At 35.5% G+C, this 19,299-nt stretch overlaps 1 protein-coding gene, 3 long non-coding RNA genes and 1 other non-coding gene across 5 annotated transcripts; 3 read left to right on the top strand and 2 right to left on the bottom strand.

The window, feature by feature from the left end:
* The first annotated feature begins 821 nt into the window (after positions 1 to 821).
* On the top strand, positions 822 to 1,325 carry LOC146908272 (uncharacterized). The gene is made up of 3 exons (XR_015019955.1): positions 822 to 923; positions 1,056 to 1,137; positions 1,230 to 1,325. It is a non-coding gene; the product is annotated as an uncharacterized LOC146908272 (long non-coding RNA).
* An 88-nt stretch (positions 1,326 to 1,413) lies between these two features.
* On the top strand, positions 1,414 to 1,957 carry LOC146908271 (uncharacterized). Its single transcript, XR_015019954.1, has 2 exons — positions 1,414 to 1,527; positions 1,683 to 1,957. It is a non-coding gene; the product is annotated as an uncharacterized LOC146908271 (long non-coding RNA).
* A 1,931-nt stretch (positions 1,958 to 3,888) lies between these two features.
* On the top strand, positions 3,889 to 13,990 carry LOC146908269 (uncharacterized). The gene is made up of 2 exons (XR_015018436.1): positions 3,889 to 4,971; positions 13,721 to 13,990. It is a non-coding gene; the product is annotated as an uncharacterized LOC146908269 (long non-coding RNA).
* LOC146908270 (small nucleolar RNA R71) lies at positions 7,590 to 7,696 on the bottom strand. The gene has a single exon (XR_015020773.1). It is a non-coding gene; the product is annotated as a small nucleolar RNA R71 (small nucleolar RNA).
* Positions 13,991 to 17,033: 3,043 nt separating the features above from the next.
* On the bottom strand, positions 17,034 to 17,762 carry LOC146908268 (senescence associated gene 20-like). Its single transcript, XM_085727634.1, has one exon. The coding sequence runs from the start codon at positions 17,702 to 17,704 to the stop codon at positions 17,249 to 17,251; it is 456 nt and encodes a 151-aa protein (XP_085583760.1). The 5' UTR covers positions 17,705 to 17,762; the 3' UTR covers positions 17,034 to 17,248.
* Between the last annotated feature and the right edge of the window lie 1,537 nt (positions 17,763 to 19,299).

Below are 19,299 nucleotides of genomic sequence, written 5' to 3'. Positions count from 1 at the left end.
GTTTCGTGTTTTGCATCCCAATTTATCAAGCACTTCGGTAAATATGGTGAGATTACTGATTCCGTCATCACGAAGGACAGAAAAACTAGACAGCCTCGTGGATTTGGGTTTATTACTTATGCTGATCCATTTATGGTTGATAAAGTCATTGAGGACTCTCATATCATCAACAACAAACAAGTATGAATTGTATTTTCTACCATGTCTTTGCATAGGATTTTTACTCGTTTTGTTGTGGTTCTTTGTATCTTTAGGTGGTACTGTTTTGTGAATTTAAATGTTGTTTTCGGCTTTGTTGTATTAGTTCTAATAGAATATATTTAACTAATTATGCAGGCCTTTGATGCACTTCTGAATTCATTGGATTCAAGTGGGATCAGGGAGTCACATTTGCGACTAATGTTGCTAAAGATTGAGAATATATTTATGGAAAATGTTCAAAAGAATGCTATAACCCATCAGTATCCATCACTATTACGTTCAATGAAATATGGGGGAAAAAATGTAAACCTCAAGTTAACATTTGTGATATCTATCTCAACCTTTATTGCTTGGAAGACTCACATTGCTGTTATTGCCATCTTACTTTAGCGTCAAATGATGGATTTAGTTTTTCTAAACATGCAATTCAATGATGGACAAGATTGCATAAGGTCTTACGGGCTTATATTGAGGTAAGTTGATAATATAGCTTTTCTTGTCTTGATCCTTATTTTTTTTTCTGCTGAATTTTATATGTTGGCTTTTGAGGGATATATTATATTCATATTCTGATTTATAGGTATATATTCCACCTGAAACATTTCAATTAATTTGGACAGACCTTTAAAAAAAAAAATATTGGACAAAAGATATTAGAAGGCTTTGTAGTAGATCATCTTCTGCTATATGAATTGCCCAAAAATGAAGAATATGTTTGACACGTAAGTGTGTGTGTGTGTGTGTCTATATATATATATATATATATATATATATATATATATATATATATATATATATATATATATATATATGGTTAGTTGTATGTAATCTAAGTTTACATTTATATTTTGTAGAGTTCTACAGGTATTTCGCTCTGCAAGGGACGCTCAAGTATCAAAGAATAAATTTAACAACATATCATGGGTCCGAGTACAGGTTTAATAATATAACATATAACAACCTTAAAAAATTAGTGTATGAATAATATAAATAATTTGATTGATACAAACTTATCTTATTTTTTGTAGTGTCCTCGCCAAGAAAATGGTATAGCTTGCGGGTACTTTGTGATGAGGTTTATGAAAGAGATTCTCATTTCAAAACTAAACAAAATTCCAAAGCTGGTATGTTATTTTTTATATTAAAGTATAATATTTGTATATAATTAAGTTTATTAAGTAACATGGTTTTTTTTTGTTATAATATATGTAGTACATTGATGATTTCAACTGTGTGACATACTCAAAAGATAAACTAAGAAAAATCCAAGAAAAATGGTGTCAGTTCATGCTCAGCCTAAAAGTTATATGATATTTTTATGATAAGGTGGGTTTCATGTTTCTAAATATATTTGCTAGAAGTGGTAGTTGTTTTAATTTATAATCTTGCTTTAATTTGTACTCATGATCAGTAGTACTTTAAATTTATCCTTAATATAATATAGTGTTATTGCTTAATGGTGTTTTCTGGTATATATTCAGGTGGAGGAGAGTGAACGAAATTTGGTAATGAATGATGATTTGCCTGCTTGTTTTGGATAAAAATGTTGAGAAGACCAAGAAGATAGATGAAGACTGCATGATACCATAGAAGATTTTGATCTTTATGTTAACTAATTAGTTGTAACTCCTAGAAATATCTATGTTACCATATTAGAGGCTATACATTTCTGACTTTTATGCTATATATACATACAATTTTTATGATATGGTTAAGTTTCCTTTGATAAATAATAGTCCCAATTATAATGTGCCAATATTATATATATATTTCCCTTTAAATTTTTCACTTTATACATATTTTACTTTAAATTAATAAAAAACGCTATCTGCAAAGGAAAAAAAATTGACAAAAAAAATAAAAATAAATGCTTCTCCTAGCGCTTTTTTCCTTTATAAAGTGTTATCTAAACATATTGTTACATAGCGCTTTTAAAACAAAAACACTGTCTTTAAACCTGTCTTAGATAGCGTTTTTTTTTAAAAAAGCGCTATCTAAGGAGAACCTTTGCTAGCGCTTTTTGACCTAAAGCGCTATATAAACCCTGCTTTAGCTAGCGCTTTATACAGAAAAAAAGCGCTATATTACTTTTGCCAGCGCCATTTATAGTAGCGCTTCAAAAGCGCTATCTAAAGCAAAAAAAAAAGCGCTATATAAACCCATTTTTGTAGTAGTGAAAGCAATTTTGTGAAAGTTAGGAGGTTCTAAGTTGAGTGTTAGAGGTTTTTATTCACTAGCAAGAAGCAAGATGAATAAAGAAACTAATGGAAATTGATGTTTATGTTGGAATGATTATATTCCTTGTGCCTCAGGATAGACCTGAGTGCAGGTTGCAAGAAACACTGTTACAGTTTGGTTAAGATGGTCTACGCCACCATCATGACTGCTAGCTATCTATTGAAAAATTAGGGAACTGATCATCCTTAATGTGTTGTTGATAGAAAGTGAACATCATGTTGAATGGAACAAGTCAATCTTACCCAATGCTGTAGTGTGAAATTTTTGGAGGGTAGACGTGGAGACATCAAGAATTTTGATTGTGGACCTAGGCTCTTGAGGGACCTAGTGTTGTATTTATGTGTTCTTTGAGGTGATCCTGAGTGGAGTACTCGAGTTGTGATGTCTAGATGTGTGTCTAGAGTTTGAAGTCTATACGACTTTGTAAAGGGTCGCAGTAGGTGTATTGTCATGTCATTGTTGGTAGTAGTAATGACTAGATAAGTTGTTACTATTATCTTAGTTTCGAGGACGAAACTTCTTTTTGGAGGGTAGTAATGTAAGACCCATAATTTAGCTGCGACTAAATTTAGGGCTTTGTATTTTGTTCTGATGTTTTCTTTGTTAATAAATGACATTTTGTTGAAAAATTATTTTGATTCCAAAACTATTATTTTGAATGGAAACTTGAAGAGCAAGTTAGTTATGTGAGGTCTAGGATTGATTCACATATATTGTTTTCTATCCTGGGTGATTGAGTATGATTTTCATGATGTTTGTTAAGAATGATTATGTTTTTGTGACTTGAGTTAAGGGGAATGCATGAGTATGTGTTTCCTTAATCTTGTTGAGCATTTTTGCGAGTTTGGGGATTCGGGTAGAATCAAATAAGAATTCGCCTGCAAATGAAATATTAATGGACCTTGAGAGTCATTATATTCATCCAGGGAATTTACTATTCGTTTTGGGAATTTAGCAATATCATACTTGCTGGTTGAGAAAAATTTCGAAAAGAAAATATTAGAGAATGAATAGTGGTTTTAGAGTAAGGAAGTAATTCTAAGATGTTAGAGACTGGTTAGAGGTTCATCAGAGTTAGGATAGAACTTTATCAGTTACGTGTGCCTTGAACCGCGAAAAAACCGGGTCCGGTTTATTTCCAAAACCAAAACTCTATAAATAGAGGGTCATTCTATTTTTTTTTCACAAAATCAATACTTTCTCTCTCTTCTCTCTCTCATTTTCGCAACTTTTCTTTTCTCCACCGTTCCGGGGCCATAACTTCTTCGTTCCTTGTCTGAATCACGCAAACGAGATATCAAAACGAAGCCCTTGAAGATTCCTATCTTCCTACGTGTGATTCACGGTCAATAGATGAGTTATTCCTCCCCTTTTTCCTCTTTTAAATCTCGGTTTTGAGCATTTGTGGGTGTAAGGTGTCGAGTTTCGATTTTCTTGCGTGATGCTATGTATTAATGTTGTTGGGTAAGTCCGTATGAGTATAGATCTGAAAGAAAATTTACGATCCCTTCATTTTAAAATTTTAGTGTTCTTGGAAAAGTGTTGAAATGTAAATTTTATTTGATATATATGCTTTAGATGAGAAAACAAGTTGATTTAACCGATTAGTTTTTGAAAAATGTTGTCCGGATGAAAGGGCTGAACCGTACAAGGGCATTTTCGTCATTTTTAAACTGTTGAAATGTGAAAATGAGTTGACCAATGGATTCGCGTCGTCGAGACGGTCGAAATGGACCTATGGTTTGCGACGTTTCGACAACGGATGAATTTATTATGATTTTTCTGAAAATAATGTGTCTGAGCTAACACTGGAAGTGACTGCTGACACTATCAGAGTTTGAATTTTTTTATGTTTGAACTGTTGAATGGTGAAAATATTTTGTCTGTGAATTTGTGTTAGGTTGACTGAGCCAGAGGCTCTGGTATACGATGTAAACACAAAGGAGACTCTGTCGAAAATTCGTCAGATTCATTTTATCATAGTTTTGAGTGGTTTCGAAAAGATGTTTCAAAACGGAAAACAGTTTATCAATTGCTTTGATCTTTTAAGATCTCTTGAGGACTTAAATTATTTAAGAAAATATTTATTTTGGGTGATTTTAAGGAAAAGTGATATATTATTCAGTCGGGGAAATATTTAAAAAAAAAATAATAATTTAGAAACGATACTTCGTGATCGTATTAAAAATGTTTTGAGAAGATAAACATGGGAAAGAAAAGTCTTTGCAGGAAAAGAATTTCCTTAGATATTTTGTTAACTTTATGGTCATGATAAGACTTAAAGTATTTTCAAGGATTTTAAGACGAATGTCGTGGTGGAAAATATTTTATTTATGTTTTAGAAAATATCGAAGTTGATCGTATTTTCGAGAATTGCTAAAGTTTCATCTAGAATGGGTAGGAAGCTTTAGAGCCGATATTTACCTAAGTTATTGTATCTGTTAGGATACTTAGCTCGAGGGTTTAGAGACGTTCCTGATGTAGATGCTTACGAGTTGTAGAGCTGTACATTATAAGGAATGCTTTGCTCATGTAAGGGCACTTTCTTCAACATCATAGTTACTTAAATGCCTGGATGGTGTATGTGTTATTGTGTGTATTGTGAATATGATATGTTAAGTGAATGTGTTTGCCCAGTGTGGGATTTGTTTGCAATCAACTTGATTATGATATGTTGATGTGCGTTGCTTTCATATGATTTGTGAATAAATATATGAAATGCATGTTGATTCATGAAATGTTGTTTGATATGAATTGAAAGATAATATGTGAACTGCTAGTTGAGGCATGTTTTTATACTACATATGTTGAATGATGTATAAGAGTTGCATTTGCACATATTGAGTGGACAATATATGCTCATGCATTTCATGGTACGTGTTAGTCCGTTGGACGCACGGGTCTTATAGTACGCGGTAGTTCGTGGAGATGCATGAACGCGCGGGGTGTGGACTGCCGTGAAGGAACCCACCTTAAATCTATGAGATTGGGTCTTATAAGACGCGGTAGTTCGTGGAGACGCACGAACGCGCGGGGTGTGGACTGCCGTGAAGGAACCCACCTTAAATCTGGTCTTATAGTACGCGGTAGTCTGTGGAGACGCACGGACGCGCGGGGTGTGGACTGCCGTGAAGGAACCCACCTTAAATCTATGAGAATCATGATTTTCTTACCCTCTGCAGAGTGGATTATTCTGGAATCATTTGCATGTGATAGGCCAGTGGAGGTTGTATCACACATGTAGAGTCTGCATTTGCTAGGCTAATTGTGCATCATTATATTTTGTGTGAGGAATGTTTATACTGATGTCATTTACCATACTAGTATGTATGTGATGAGTCATAGATAGTCTTATTTATTGCCTTATTTAGTTTAGTTTTATTTTAGATTTGATTTTATTTTATTGCATTTTATTTTAGTTTAGAATATTTTACTTCAAATTATGTTTTATTTTATTTTAGGAATAAATATATGGTGGAAGGTGCCTTGGAGCAAAAGAAAGAGGACTGGAACAAATACAGCGCAAGAATACGAAGATACGGGACAAAAATATGTCCCCCCCCAAAGTCAGAAGCTTGGCACGGCCCGTGCCAACATGTGGCACGGCCGTGCCCGTCTCCAGGACCTGTTTTGCTGCTTTTCTTCAAGCCCAAGTTACCCTGTTGCAGCTTTACCGTTTTATCCTTTTAGTTGCTTAGTTTCTAAGTCAGATGTAAAGCTATAAATAGAGTAGCTCTCCACCATAAACAATCATGCTTTACTTTGTTTATTTCAATTGCTATTTTAATAAAAGTCTTTATTTTCCCTTTTACTTTCTCTGCAATTTACTTTACTGTTATTTTCTCTCTTCTTCCCCGATGTCTACGATGAACATGAGTGAGTAGACTTCTTCGTCTTGGGATTATTGGGGAGTCTAATGACTCAATCCTAAACAAAACATGTCTAAACCCTAATTTCTATGTAACCCTAATTTCTAATCTAGATTCACCGTCTTAACGTGGATTAACAATTATCAAACTGTGGAAGCGAAAGCGGAGGGTTTGATAATCGTTAATCCATCATCCCAAACATCAATTCATAAAGCGAGAGCGGAGTCTTGATGTTGGAACAAGTGAATCTAGACAATAGTTGCAAAACAGTGAAATAGTCTTTGCAACTATTGAGACAAAGAGTAGTTTCAATCCTCTATGCATCTTCTAGTAATCATGTCAGTGAAATAGGCTTGGTTGCTAGAAGTAAACTCTCACCGGACTTTCATCGGAAAGGTGAGGGGCTAAGGGAAACCGGTCTTTAGAAATTAGTGTGTAAATCATGAAATTAGATGTTTAGGTTTTGTCTAGTGAAGGATTAGTCATTATGATGAACCAATGATCCTAGGGCCCTTTATTATTATTGTTTTTACCTTCAGCAATCAAACTCTCTTTCATTAACTTTCTCTCCTCTAATCATTCATTAAAAGTTAATTAAGTTGAACAACTCCCTAGCGGAACGATAACTCTACTTACTACTATTACTTCGATAGGCCGTGCACTTGCGGTTTGGCCCTATCAAGTTTTTGGCGCCGTTGCCGGGGAGTTAACTAATTTAATTAGCTTTTTCTTAGTGATTAGAATTCTCTCTTCTTCTCTTTCTTTTTCTGTTTTTATTTTTATTTTTATTTTTCTGTTATCACTAACTTTTTGGGTTCTCAATTTTCTATGCGAAAAACCAGAAATCGAGTTGTAATAATCAACGAGAACGAAAGGTATTTGCATAGACGAAAGAGAGACGCACGAAATAACACCGTCATGGCCAATCGCACTCTCAAAGAGTATGCAACGCCGTCTACGGCTGAGCCACAAGCTGTTATTGTGTACCCAACGGTTGAGGATGACAATTTTGAAATTAAGCCTGCCCTACTTAACTTGGTGCAGCAAAACCAATTCTCGGGATCCCCCACTGAGGATCCCAATCTTCACATCTCTGTTTTCCTTCGAATTAGTGGAACCATGAAGGAGAACCAAGAAGCCGTAAGACTTCATCTCTTTCCCTTTTCCTTAAGGGATAGAGCTAGCGCTTGGTTCCATTCCCTCGAAGTCGGTTCCATTACTTCATGGGATCAGATGAGGCAAGCATTCCTTGCCCGTTTCTTTCCACCATCTAAAACCGCTAAACTTAGAGACCAAATCACGCGGTTTAACCAAAAAGATGGGGAATCTCTCTATGAGGCGTGGGAGCGTTTCAAAGAAATGCTAAGACTTTGTCCCCACCATGGCCTAGAGAAGTGGCTTATAGTCCACACATTTTATAATGGCTTGTCTTATACCACTAAGATGTCTGTTGATGCAGCTGCAGGTGGAGCACTTATGAACAAGAACTACACGGAGGCGTATGCCCTAATTGAAGACATGGCTCAGAATCATTACAAATGGACCGACGAGAGAGCCATCACTAGTTCTTCATCCTCCAAAAAGGAGGCAGGTATGTACGAAGTCTCTAACTATGACCACCTTGCTTCTAAAATTGATACACTAACTGAAAAACTTGAAAAACTCAATGTTAGTGCTATCAATTCTGCTTCTACTCATTCTTGTGAAATATGTGGTATAACTGGTCATGCTGGTGTTGATTGCCAACTAGGTAGTACTATTAACGGTGTTGAGCAAATGAATTATGCTCAATACAACCAAGGGATGAGACAAAATCAAAATTTTTATAAAAACCAAAATCCCTATGGACAAGTAGCACCACCCAGTTATGCAAACAACCAAAGATTCACTCAGAAATCCAATTTGGAAATTTTGTTGGAAAATTCTATTGCCAACCAAAACAAACAACTTCAAGAACTTAAAAACCAAACTGGATTTCTGAATGATTCTCTTTCCAAGCTCAATACCAAGGTTGATTCTATTGCTACTCACTCTAAAATGCTTGAAACTCAAATCGCTCAAATAGCCCAACAAGTGGCTACCTCTTCCTAAACACCGGGAGTCTTTCCTGGTCAAACCGAAGCCAATCCCAAAGCCCAAGTTAATGTCATAAAGAAAACAAAACTCCATCCCCCTTAAATCCTGAAAAGCTTAAACTAGAGGGTAAGTTTGAAAAATTTGTTAACATACTTAGGAAAATTTGCATTAAACTTCCCTTTGCTGAAGCTTTGTCTAGGATGCCTCTATATGCCAAGTTTTTAAAGGAAATTTTTTCAAAGAAAAGGGCTATAGAGCATAATGAGACAATAGCCTTGGCTAAGGAAACTAGTGCAATCATCCAAGAAGCACCCCCTAAGCTTAGAGATCCAGGTAGCTTTGCCATACTGTGTGAAATTGGGAATGAAACCATAAACAAAGCCTTATGTGACTTAGGAGCTAGTGTTAGTTTGCTGCCTTTGTCTCTTCTTAAAAGGATAGGGATAGGAGAGTTGAAACCTACCGAAATGGAATTAAAGTTAGCTGATCGTTCTACCATGAAACTTGTAGGATTTGTCGAGGACATACCTGTTAAGATAGAGGGGATATACATCCCCACTGATTTTGTAGTCGTTGACATTGAAGAGGACGATGACGTTCCTATAATCCTAGGTAGACCTTTCCTCGCAACTGCAGGAGCTCTCATTGATGTTAAACTTGGTAGGATAGTCTTTCAAGTGAGTGATCAAATGGTAGGATACGAGTTGGAAAATGTTATGAAGGGTCCCGCTCTTTACTCTTGTTGCATGCTTAACGATCATGTTGTGAAAGAACGTTTTATAGCGTCATCTACACAATATGATATCTTTGATCCATTCTAAGGACTCTTTCTAACCGTCAAGCTAATGACATTAAAAGAGCGCTTCGTGGGAGGCAACCCACGCATGTTACTGCTTTTGTTTTGTTTTTCTTTGTTTTAAGATGTTTTGTAGGTAATTGTCCAAGTTGATTCGAAAAAATGGAAAAATTTTGAAGCCCCAGGACTAGAAAGGTGGCACGGCCCGTGCTAGGTATGGCACGGCCGTGCCAAGTTTTTAAAAGAAAAATTGAAGATTGAAGTCAGAAAGATGGCACGGCCCGTGCCATGGGTGGCACGGCCGTGCCCGTGTTCTTGTTGCCTATATACACAATTTTTTTCTTTCTTCTTCCTCATTCACAAACAACAACCCTCTTTCATCTTTCAAACTTCTCTCTAAACCTCCATAACCTTCAAACCTTCAAACCCTCATATCTCCCTCAATTCTTAACCAAATCACTCAATTCTTTCACCAATCAACCACAAACTTCATCCAAAACAAAAACCACCAATCAAAAACATCCTTCACCCATTCAAACCCATAATTCACCAAAACCCTAATCTTTCAAAACCTAACCCAAACACCACAAAACCTTAACCAATCTCCACATCCAAACCAACAAACCTTCCTTAAACATCAACCCCAACCCTAAACCAATCCTTTCCACCACAAATCCTCCCAAACCCTAAACCTTCAAAACCAATTCCAACAAGGGTCAATGGCTTCAAGAAGAAGTGGTAAAGAACCAGCAAGCTCTCAAGGAGGACCTCCCCCAAAGAAGCAAGCACAAGTGAAGAATCATGGAATAAACTTCAAAAACAACAAGCAATGGGACAGGTATAAAATTCTAATCTCTAAACACTTGCATCCTTCTCGTTATCCTGATCCCAATACTTTAGATGTGCTAGAGCTGTTTGATGATGTTTCTAGGATGATAGGAAAGTTAGGTTGGACTGATTTTCTGAAACCTATGCGGGGTTATGAAAACTTCACTTATAAATTTTTAAGCTCAATTGTTTTCACTAAAGATAAGTTGAATTTTGATAACCCTAACCATAGAGTTGTTTTTCGGTTGATGAATATTGATTATGACATGTCACTTCAGCACTTTTGTGAGGCCTTAGGTTTTGCAAATGAAGGATATATTCATGATCATTGGGATCCTAGCCTAAAACCGGATAACTATGACCCAGCTGCCTTTTGGACACGTATCACCGGCGTTTCCAACTATGTTCCTAGAGCCAACAAAGCTAGCAACATCCACAACCCCGTACTTAGGTACCTCCAAAGGGTAATGGCTTGCACTATTTGGGGTAGAACCGAGCTAGGAAACACTAGAACCGATGAATTGTTCATGCTATGGGCAATGCTCCACAACCACCCCGTCAATACTTGTTTTTATTTGATTGATTACCTAGACTTTGTCGGTACTAGACCGGCCGGTAGAGGAGACATAGTGGTGGGTGGCATCATTACATATATAGCTAGGTGTTTTGGAGTAGGTGAAGATGAGGGGATCAAACCAATTGAGGGAAACAATAGGCTTAACATAGAAACCCTTATTGCTATGAATTTCATCAAACATCGTCCACCGCTCCATTATCAACTTAAGCTAAATGTGCCAATCGTGTTTTTATTGCCTAACCCATCTCGGACTACCACCGAGGTGGAAGAAAATTGGTTGTATGTTAATGATGTGCAGGTTCTTGGTGAGCAAGATGATGAAGAGGGAGAAGGTGCTAACTTGCACCATGATGAGGGAGAAGGTGCTAACTTGCACCAAGAGGGGCACCATGGCCATGAAGCCGGCGAGCTTAATGAAAATCAAAGATGGACATGGATTCATAATGAGATCGAGAGGATGAGCACCGAGCAACAAAGGCAAGGTGTTGAGATATCCGGCCTTCGCAATGAAGTTCAAAGGGGCAACCGTGTCAATGATGAAAATAATGAGATGCTCCGTCGGATGATGCAACACCTCCAACTTCAAGGTCCTCCTTACGGACCTCAATAAACAAATGTGAGCTTTCCTCTTCCTCTCTTCTTCTTCTTCCTATCTCTCTCATTCTTCTTCTTCTACTCCTTCTTTCTTCTTCTTCTTCTTCTCTTTTAATTTCTTTTTCTTTGAATCATTGAGGACAATGCTTCCCCTAAGTGTGTGTGTGGGGGGGGGGGGGGCTAATAAAGTGTCTAGAGTCGTAGTGTTCCCAAACTCCCTTGAACTTTATTCTTTTGTTTTGTTTTTATAGCAAGAGGCATGACCAGTAGCTTGTTTTTAATGTAAAAAATGGCATGAAAATTTTTGTTTTGTCTCTTTCTTAAAGGTTGCCTCTTGTACATAAAAGTAGTTTCTTGTGTTTCTTATGTTCTTGCTATGCCCATGTCATGTTTTATTGTGAAATTCACCAATGAGAAAAGCACCCGGTTGCAATCCTTGAGTAAATGTATGAATAGGTATTTTAAGGAACATGTTCTATCTTTAGTGTTAACTTAGACCCTTTAAAGTCTTAAGAGTAAAAGTAGTATAAGTTTGTGTGGGAAAATTAATCAAATTGTTCTTAATTGTTATATTCTTATTAATTTGTTAATGTTAAATGGGGCGGGAGAATGGCACCAACATATGGGGGAAAGGACAATTACATCCTAACTTCCTAATTGTGGTGGTGACTCCTTAATTTGAACTTAAAGTGAAACAAATTCATCAATGCTAAGGGGAAAGGACAATTACATCCAAAAAGACTTCCTACGCGGAGATGAAACAAATAAATAATTTTGCAGCACTGCTTAGGGTGATTTTGAATCTAGGGGGAAAGGACAATTACATCCGAGAAGACTTCCTACGAGGATAGATAGCCCCTAAGCATCTGCAGCCCCTTGTGCTTAATTGTTAAATTAATTCAATCTTAACTTAAATTCCCATCACTCTTATATGAAATGAAGAAAGGACTTTTCTCGGTTACTTTAGCATTAAGGATAGAACCTATTCCTCATAATATATGTCTTATACAGGAGCAAGAAAAGGGTTGGACTGCACACACACACTCACTTGAGACTTGATGCTGGGTAGAATAGGTTCATGAGAAGTGTTTGAAGTTGTAATTAGTGTACTTGAAGCAAAGCCTTTCTTTTGAGACATTTGTTCTTAATATTGCCATAATCAAATCTTTTGTTGCTGCTATGTCTGTTGCCTTTTGCTTGAGGACAAGCAAAGATTCAAATGTGGGGGAGTTTGATGAGTCATAGATAGTCTTATTTATTGCCTTATTTAGTTTAGTTTTATTTTAGATTTGATTTTATTTTATTGCATTTTATTTTAGTTTAGAATATTTTACTTCAAATTATGTTTTATTTTATTTTAGGAATAAATATATGGTGGAAGGTGCCTTGGAGCAAAAGAAAGAGGACTGGAACAAATACAACGCAAGAATACGAAGATACGGGACAAAAATATGTCCCCCCCAAAGTCAGAAGCTTGGCACGGCCCGTGCCAATATGTGGCACGGCCGTGCCCGTCTCCAGGACCTGTTTTACTGCTTTTCTTCAAGCCCAAGTTACCCTGTTGCAGCTTTACCGTTTTATCCTTTTAGTTGCTTAGTTTCTAAGTCAGATGTAAAGCTATAAATAGAGTAGCTCTCCACCATAAACAATCATGCTTTACTTTGTTTATTTCAATTGTTATTTTAATAAAAGTCTTTATTTTTCCTTTTACTTTTTCTGCAATTTACTTTACTGTTATTTTCTCTCTTCTTCCCCCATGTCTACGATGAACATGAGTGAGTAGACTTCTTCGTCTTGGGATTATTGGGGAGTCTAATGACTCAATCCTAAACAAAACATGTCTAAACCCTAATTTCTATGTAACCCTAATTTCTAATCTAGATTCACCGTCTTAACGTGGATTAACAATTATCAAACTGTGGAAGCGAAAGCGGAGGGTTTGATAATCGTTAATCCATCATCCCAAACATCAATTCATAAAGCCAGAGCGGAGTCTTGATGTTGGAACAAGTGAATCTAGACAATAGTTGCAAAACAGTGAAATAGTCTTTGCAACTATTGAGACAAAGAGTAGTTTCAATCCTCTATGCATCTTCTAGTAATCATGTCAGTGAAATAGGCTTGGTTGCTAGAAGTAAACTCTCACCGGACTTTCATCGGAAAGGTGAGGGGCTAAGGGAAACCGGTCTTTAGAAATTAGTGTGTAAATCATGAAATTAGATGTTTAGGTTTTGTCTAGTGAAGGATTAGTCATTATGATGAACCAATGATCCTAGGGCCCTTTATTATTATTGTTTTTACCTTCAGCAATCAAACTCTCTTTCATTAACTTTCTCTCCTCTAATCATTCATTAAAAGTTAATTAAGTTGAACAACTCCCTAGCGGAACGATAACTCTACTTACTACTATTACTTCGATAGGCCGTGCACTTGCGGTTTGGCCCTATCAGTATGCCTGCAGTATTTTTGTAATTATGTTGTTATTAGATCGTGACCCTTTACATTAATTCGTGGATCGGGCTTTGCCCCATATCCAAATAGGGAGTGTGCTTTGCGGGAATAGCAAAGGCTTTGGAGATGTAGCTGTTTGGCAGTCAGGCTTGATGCCATTGGTGGGATCTTGTACCATGTCATTCCAGTTCAGAGTTAAGGATCAGCTTAGATGTTTTACTTGTGGTGTCTTATGTTTATGTATTTTTACTTCTTTTGTTTGGACACCGCTGTAAATGATACTACCATGAGAAATGAATAGTCGAACACTATTTTATGCTTTCGTAGTGCATGATTTGATATTAAAAGCTCATTGCCTAATATTATTTTCACAAATTCAAGTTAGTAATGAACATAAATATAAGTAGAAGATCTATTTTTGAATCTCATGGAAGATTTTTTTAAAAAAATGAACTAAAGTAATATTTTTTTAGAATAGAAGGAAATGAAAGCTAATAACACTCACTTTTGAACACTCTCTCTAACAGTCACTCTTTTATTGGATGAAATAGTGTATGTCTCACTATTTTTTGTGGGTTCTATTTCCAAATTAAGACATAAGAACCGTCCTGATTAATTAGTTAATGAATTAATAAATAAATTGGTTAAAAGTTCATTATCAATATGATTTACTTAAGAGTAAGTGGTTGAGGTGCATCCTATAAAAAGAAACTAGAGCTCATATATAGAGTTGGTTTCCCTATTCCTTTACAATTCTAAGTAATATGAGTGATGGTGGGATTAGGCAAGTGCACCAAATCATTTACCAAGTAATAAAGTGAAAAGTAGAGTATCGTATCCATAGGGATTGTCGTTTCGTCTAAACAATTTGTGTTACTTATTTGAGAGCAAAATAAATAAATAAGATAATGGTCTAGAGTTTGTAATAGAGAAAGTTTACCTGTTTGATTGCAGAATGTTAACGACGGTTAGGAATCTTTGAATCACATCTATTTATTTGTTGGAATTAATTAACAATTAATTCATGTTCAATTATTCTAAGTAGACTATCTATGTGACGAGTTTGTCAGGACGTGATAACCTAATTAGTTTGTCAAGTTGCACCTGCTGGTTGCACGGTGATCCTTACTTGTTGGGTCTTACTTCCTTAGGGGTAACTGAAACATTAACTTAAATTAGAGTTTCTAAATTTCCAAAGGTATGATTCCCAGTGTACCTAAAGGTTCTCATTTATGAATCTTAAAAGTAAATAGCACACTCTTCCTAGCCCTCGGTAGTTCTACAAACGGGCATCCCTATTAGTGTCTACCTTACCAAGGTGCGAGGAGAATGGAGTTACTAGACTGATTTAAGTCGTGAAGTCATTTGTTTCCTTAATTATTAACTAGTTACTACCTGATTTTAGTAGATGATCGTCAATATTAGGCATGTCACCTTCCTAAGTACTTACCAACAAGGTACGCACGCTTTAAGTTTCTTTTGCGATTTTGGCCCCCTATTAAAAAAAATAAAAATTTTACCCCTTAATTTTACAAAACGTTGCAAAGCTATGCTGTGAAGGTGCCACGTGTTCCAAAACAGGGGGGCCAATATTGCAACTTTTTGTAAAGATAAAGGATCAAAAGAGCTTATTTCCCTAGAGGTAGAGGGTCAAAAGAGCATATTTCCATAAAGTTAGAGGGTCAAAAGAGCATATTTCTATAATGATAGAGGGCAAAATTTTCATTTTTTTAATAGGGGGCCAAAATCGCAACATTTTAAAACTTAGGGGGGGGGGGGGGGGGGGGGTGAAAAGTGCACTTTAGCCTAAATAAAATAATTATCCAACAAACAAGAGAGATGTTCATCTTAGAACCCTAGCCTAAAAAGATTTATTTACTCATGGTATCTAAAGACAAATTACAAAAGAAATAAAACATACCCTAGAGAAACTTGGAGTGAGGAGAGAGAAACTCCTCACTGGAAGCTCCTAGTGCTTGCATTCCTCTTGAACCGCTTCTTTCTGAATGAGAAATTGTGCATGAGGAATGCAGTATTTATAGGGAAAAATTTCAGCTGATGTCGGGCCCAAAAATTGGGTTTTCCCACTAAAAAGTAGTAAAAAGCAGCTTTGGCATGCATTTAGCAATGCTCGGGGCGCACAAGCCATGCTCGGGGCACTTGAGGCATGCTCAGGGCGCATGGCCATGTTCTTGAAACCTTTCTAGTTCAAAATTATTGAGCTGGACGTGAAAAAAATAATGTTTTGTGTTAATTTAGTCAGTTGGATGCCTGAAAAAACGACATTTTTTGTGTTAATTGGCATATTCACGGGTGTAGTTTTAATAAAATGAGTGGGTGGTTAAAATAGCTCTTTAACTTAGATATCGGCTCTGTGTGTTCTCGTTACCAAACATTAGCCATTACCACTTTCTTTCTTCTTAATCTACCCAAGAGGATGATCTAGGGTCAATTTTTGACTCGTACATAATTGTTTTTTCTTTATCCTTTAATTAAATATGTGATTTTCATATTTTTTTTAAGCCTTCCTTCGTATGTTTTTATTTTATTTCATCATCTTAGCACAACATTGTTTGTTTTGTTCCGTCTTTGTGCGGTGTGTATTTTATTTCTCATCTTAGTACGATGTTTATTTGATTCAAGTTGAAAGATTAACTTTGATCAAGTGTATATTTAATCAATAATTTTCACGTCGTCAACGTTGCATATCCAAAGACATGATTATTTCGGACACTTGAATATAGCCACATTTGTAGGGATATGATGAACTTTGTTGTTTTATGCTATTAGCTTGGATGTTGTGAATTTGTTTGCAAATTCATCCTTTTTATTTTTAGCAACTTTAAATTTGTATTGTGTCAATGTACTCTATCAACTTGAATGAATGATTATCGTTTATTTTTTTCAAAGAAAAAAAATACTAAGACATCAGTTTTTATATTGTTTTGCTGCGCCTGTCCAATATCTCTCAAAAACTGGTTTTATCCATGCACCATTTATAAAAAAATTGATTACTTCAAGATGAACCATTCCAAACAAAAAAAAAAGTTTTTTTATTCACACATGGGATGGTCCATTTGGAGAAAACCATGATTTTAGCCCGTCCAAAATGATGCATTCAGACGGAATTAGATTTTTAGAAATGGCCAGAAATAAAAATCAGCTATCAATAACTTTATATGCCATCGATGAGTAGGAAAAGAGATACCTTCACTTTGCTTTAATTTAATTTAGGCCTAAATAGATATTGGTTTGGTGGTGTTGTATCCATTTCTCAAGTTGTTCTACAAGAAGGGAAAGACAACGATTGAAAGAAAGAGAGGAACAAAGATTAAAAGCAATACACTACACTAACATAATATCTCTTAAATTCATATTATATTCACCTTTAAGCTTTCATATATTTTCAACTTAATCCTTAAACTCTTATTCATTCTATTCCCTTCCAATTTTATACAACAATTGACTATATCCACAAGCCAAATATATAGCTACTAATTCCTTCAAGAAAAATTTGAAAATGATGTTTAATTCACATGACCAAATTCATGATACATTGTACAAAATAGTCATTACATTACATTACCAAATTGAGCACAACAATGAGTTGTGTTTTGTCTAAATAGCCAACACAAGTCCAGGAAGTGACCTACGATAAAGATCACGAGGTTGACTTCTCCACAATGTCATGTTATCTTGCTTATGATCTTCCCACCTTAATGGCCTCAAATCTCTCACAACAAGCCATGTATTGAAATACTCTCTAAATTGTGTAATTAACCCATTTTTCAATGTCCAAACATGAACCCAATAAGCTTGTCCTTCCCACCCTTCAGTTATGACACAATCACCAATTGAAGTGACACTTCTTGGCTCAAATTTGAACCCTTTTTTGTGATCTGTTTCTCCTGTTAACACCTTCATCATGTGTTGACATTGTGGTGGACCATGGAACCAATACTCAAGATCACTTGCTATCAATTTGGCTACCATTTCCATTGTTTCTTGACCCAAAAGTGCTTTGTAGAGAATTTCAACTATGGACTTGTTTTGCATTTCAACCATAGAGTCCATCTTTTGATGAAACTTTTTGAAAAGAAAATGGTACTTGTTGAGTTAACAATGATTTTTGCATGGCATGGAAGGTTGCAATTTATAGGGATGGATGAGAGAAGGATGCTAAAGTTTGGTGTCATTAGTTTTTTCTAGAAATTTAGCATAGACGGTTGAGATTGATTGATTTTTGTGTCACACCACAAATATGCAAATATATTAAATCATAGCTTTTCTCTCAAAAAAAAAAAAAAATCATAGCATATGATACCAAGTGGGAATGCATTTATGAGGAGAAAACGATGACAGCCTGTAGGCTTACTAGTATGTGCATTTTTAGAGTAAAAAAGGCTTCTTTTTCTGTGGGGTGTGGAGGTGGGTGGGTGGTGGACTAGTGGTGGTGTTAAAATTTTGGTTAAGTTTAACTCAAACTCTTATAAAATCGGTTTATAAAATTCGTATCTCATCTATTATAAAACTTTTAACACACATATCTTCACATAGGGGAAGATATATTTGAAGTATGATTTGAGTGGTCTTACAACGTGTAGTCTAGTTAATCTGTAATTGATTTTGACACCATCTTACAATTTGGATTATTGATTTAACTCAATCTTTACAAAATGGTAGCTACTTCTCCCTCCCCAATGATTTTTAAACACCATTGCTCTCCTTGCGAAAAAAAATATTATTTGTATCAATTTACCCATTTTGACGTGAGAAATAATGGTGCTGTTTTTCATCAAGATGTGTAAATATTCTGTGTGAATTATATATCATATATGTGCAACTGGAGAGAGACTAAATTTTCGAGTTGGGTATGACCGTAAATAGTGGCAAAATATTTCATTATTTTTTTTAACACTCTTGTATCTCAAGACTGAATTCGAACACAAAACACCTCAGGACTGAATTCGAACACAAAACTTCTTTTTATACTGAAAAGATCTTTTACGATCTTATCTAAATGTTCTTTGGTCTAGATGCGTAAATATGGATGAATGTGATTTTTATGAAATCATTAGGGAGGGGGTTAAAAATAGCTCTCTTAGAAAATTAGGTAGTAAGGTGATGAATGACTACCTATTATAAACAAACACATTTTCAAATCATATCTCATGCAAAACTCTTAAATATGTTAATGGTTTATTTAGAATAACTTACCCTTTTTGGATCTTTGGTTTGTAGTTGAAGGACTCTTTTGTTTGAATCTTTAGGTATAATCTAAAAGTGCATGTTGAATTGATGTTGTTGGAATGTAGGAGGATCCTCCATTTTTTCAGCATAGGCAACTGCTTCCCAAAAGCATTTGTAGGTTGAGTTGAGGACAAACAAATTTGCCTTTTTCAAAAAAGTTAAACACATTTATGTAGCATAAATAAATAAAAAAATAAAGTAAAATTTATAAAGACAAATATTTTAATGTGACATAAGGGGATTCATTTTACACTTATAGTTACATATTAAATTGCGTTTAGATAGTTTAAATTTAGATGAAAGAACGATTGTTACAATAAACAGAAATGACTCAAAAGATCAATATAATCTAACAATATGTTTTTCAGTGTTGTTATTTTGGTAGCTCAAAAGCGGCAATTTACCACCATTTCAACATC

Source organism: Medicago sativa, chromosome 7 (assembly GCF_051527215.1).
Source record: "Medicago sativa cultivar Bolivia chromosome 7, Bolivia_mono, whole genome shotgun sequence".
Classification (NCBI taxonomy): Eukaryota; Viridiplantae; Streptophyta; class Magnoliopsida; order Fabales; family Fabaceae; genus Medicago; species Medicago sativa.
Note: the sequence above shows the minus strand (reverse complement) of the source record. Positions and strands in the feature narration are given on the sequence as shown.

Bases quoted from the DNA above. Each gene is read 5' to 3' on its own strand.
- LOC146908268 (XM_085727634.1), bottom strand. From the start codon at position 17,704: ATGGACTCTATGGTTGAAATGCAAAACAAGTCCATAGTTGAAATTCTC.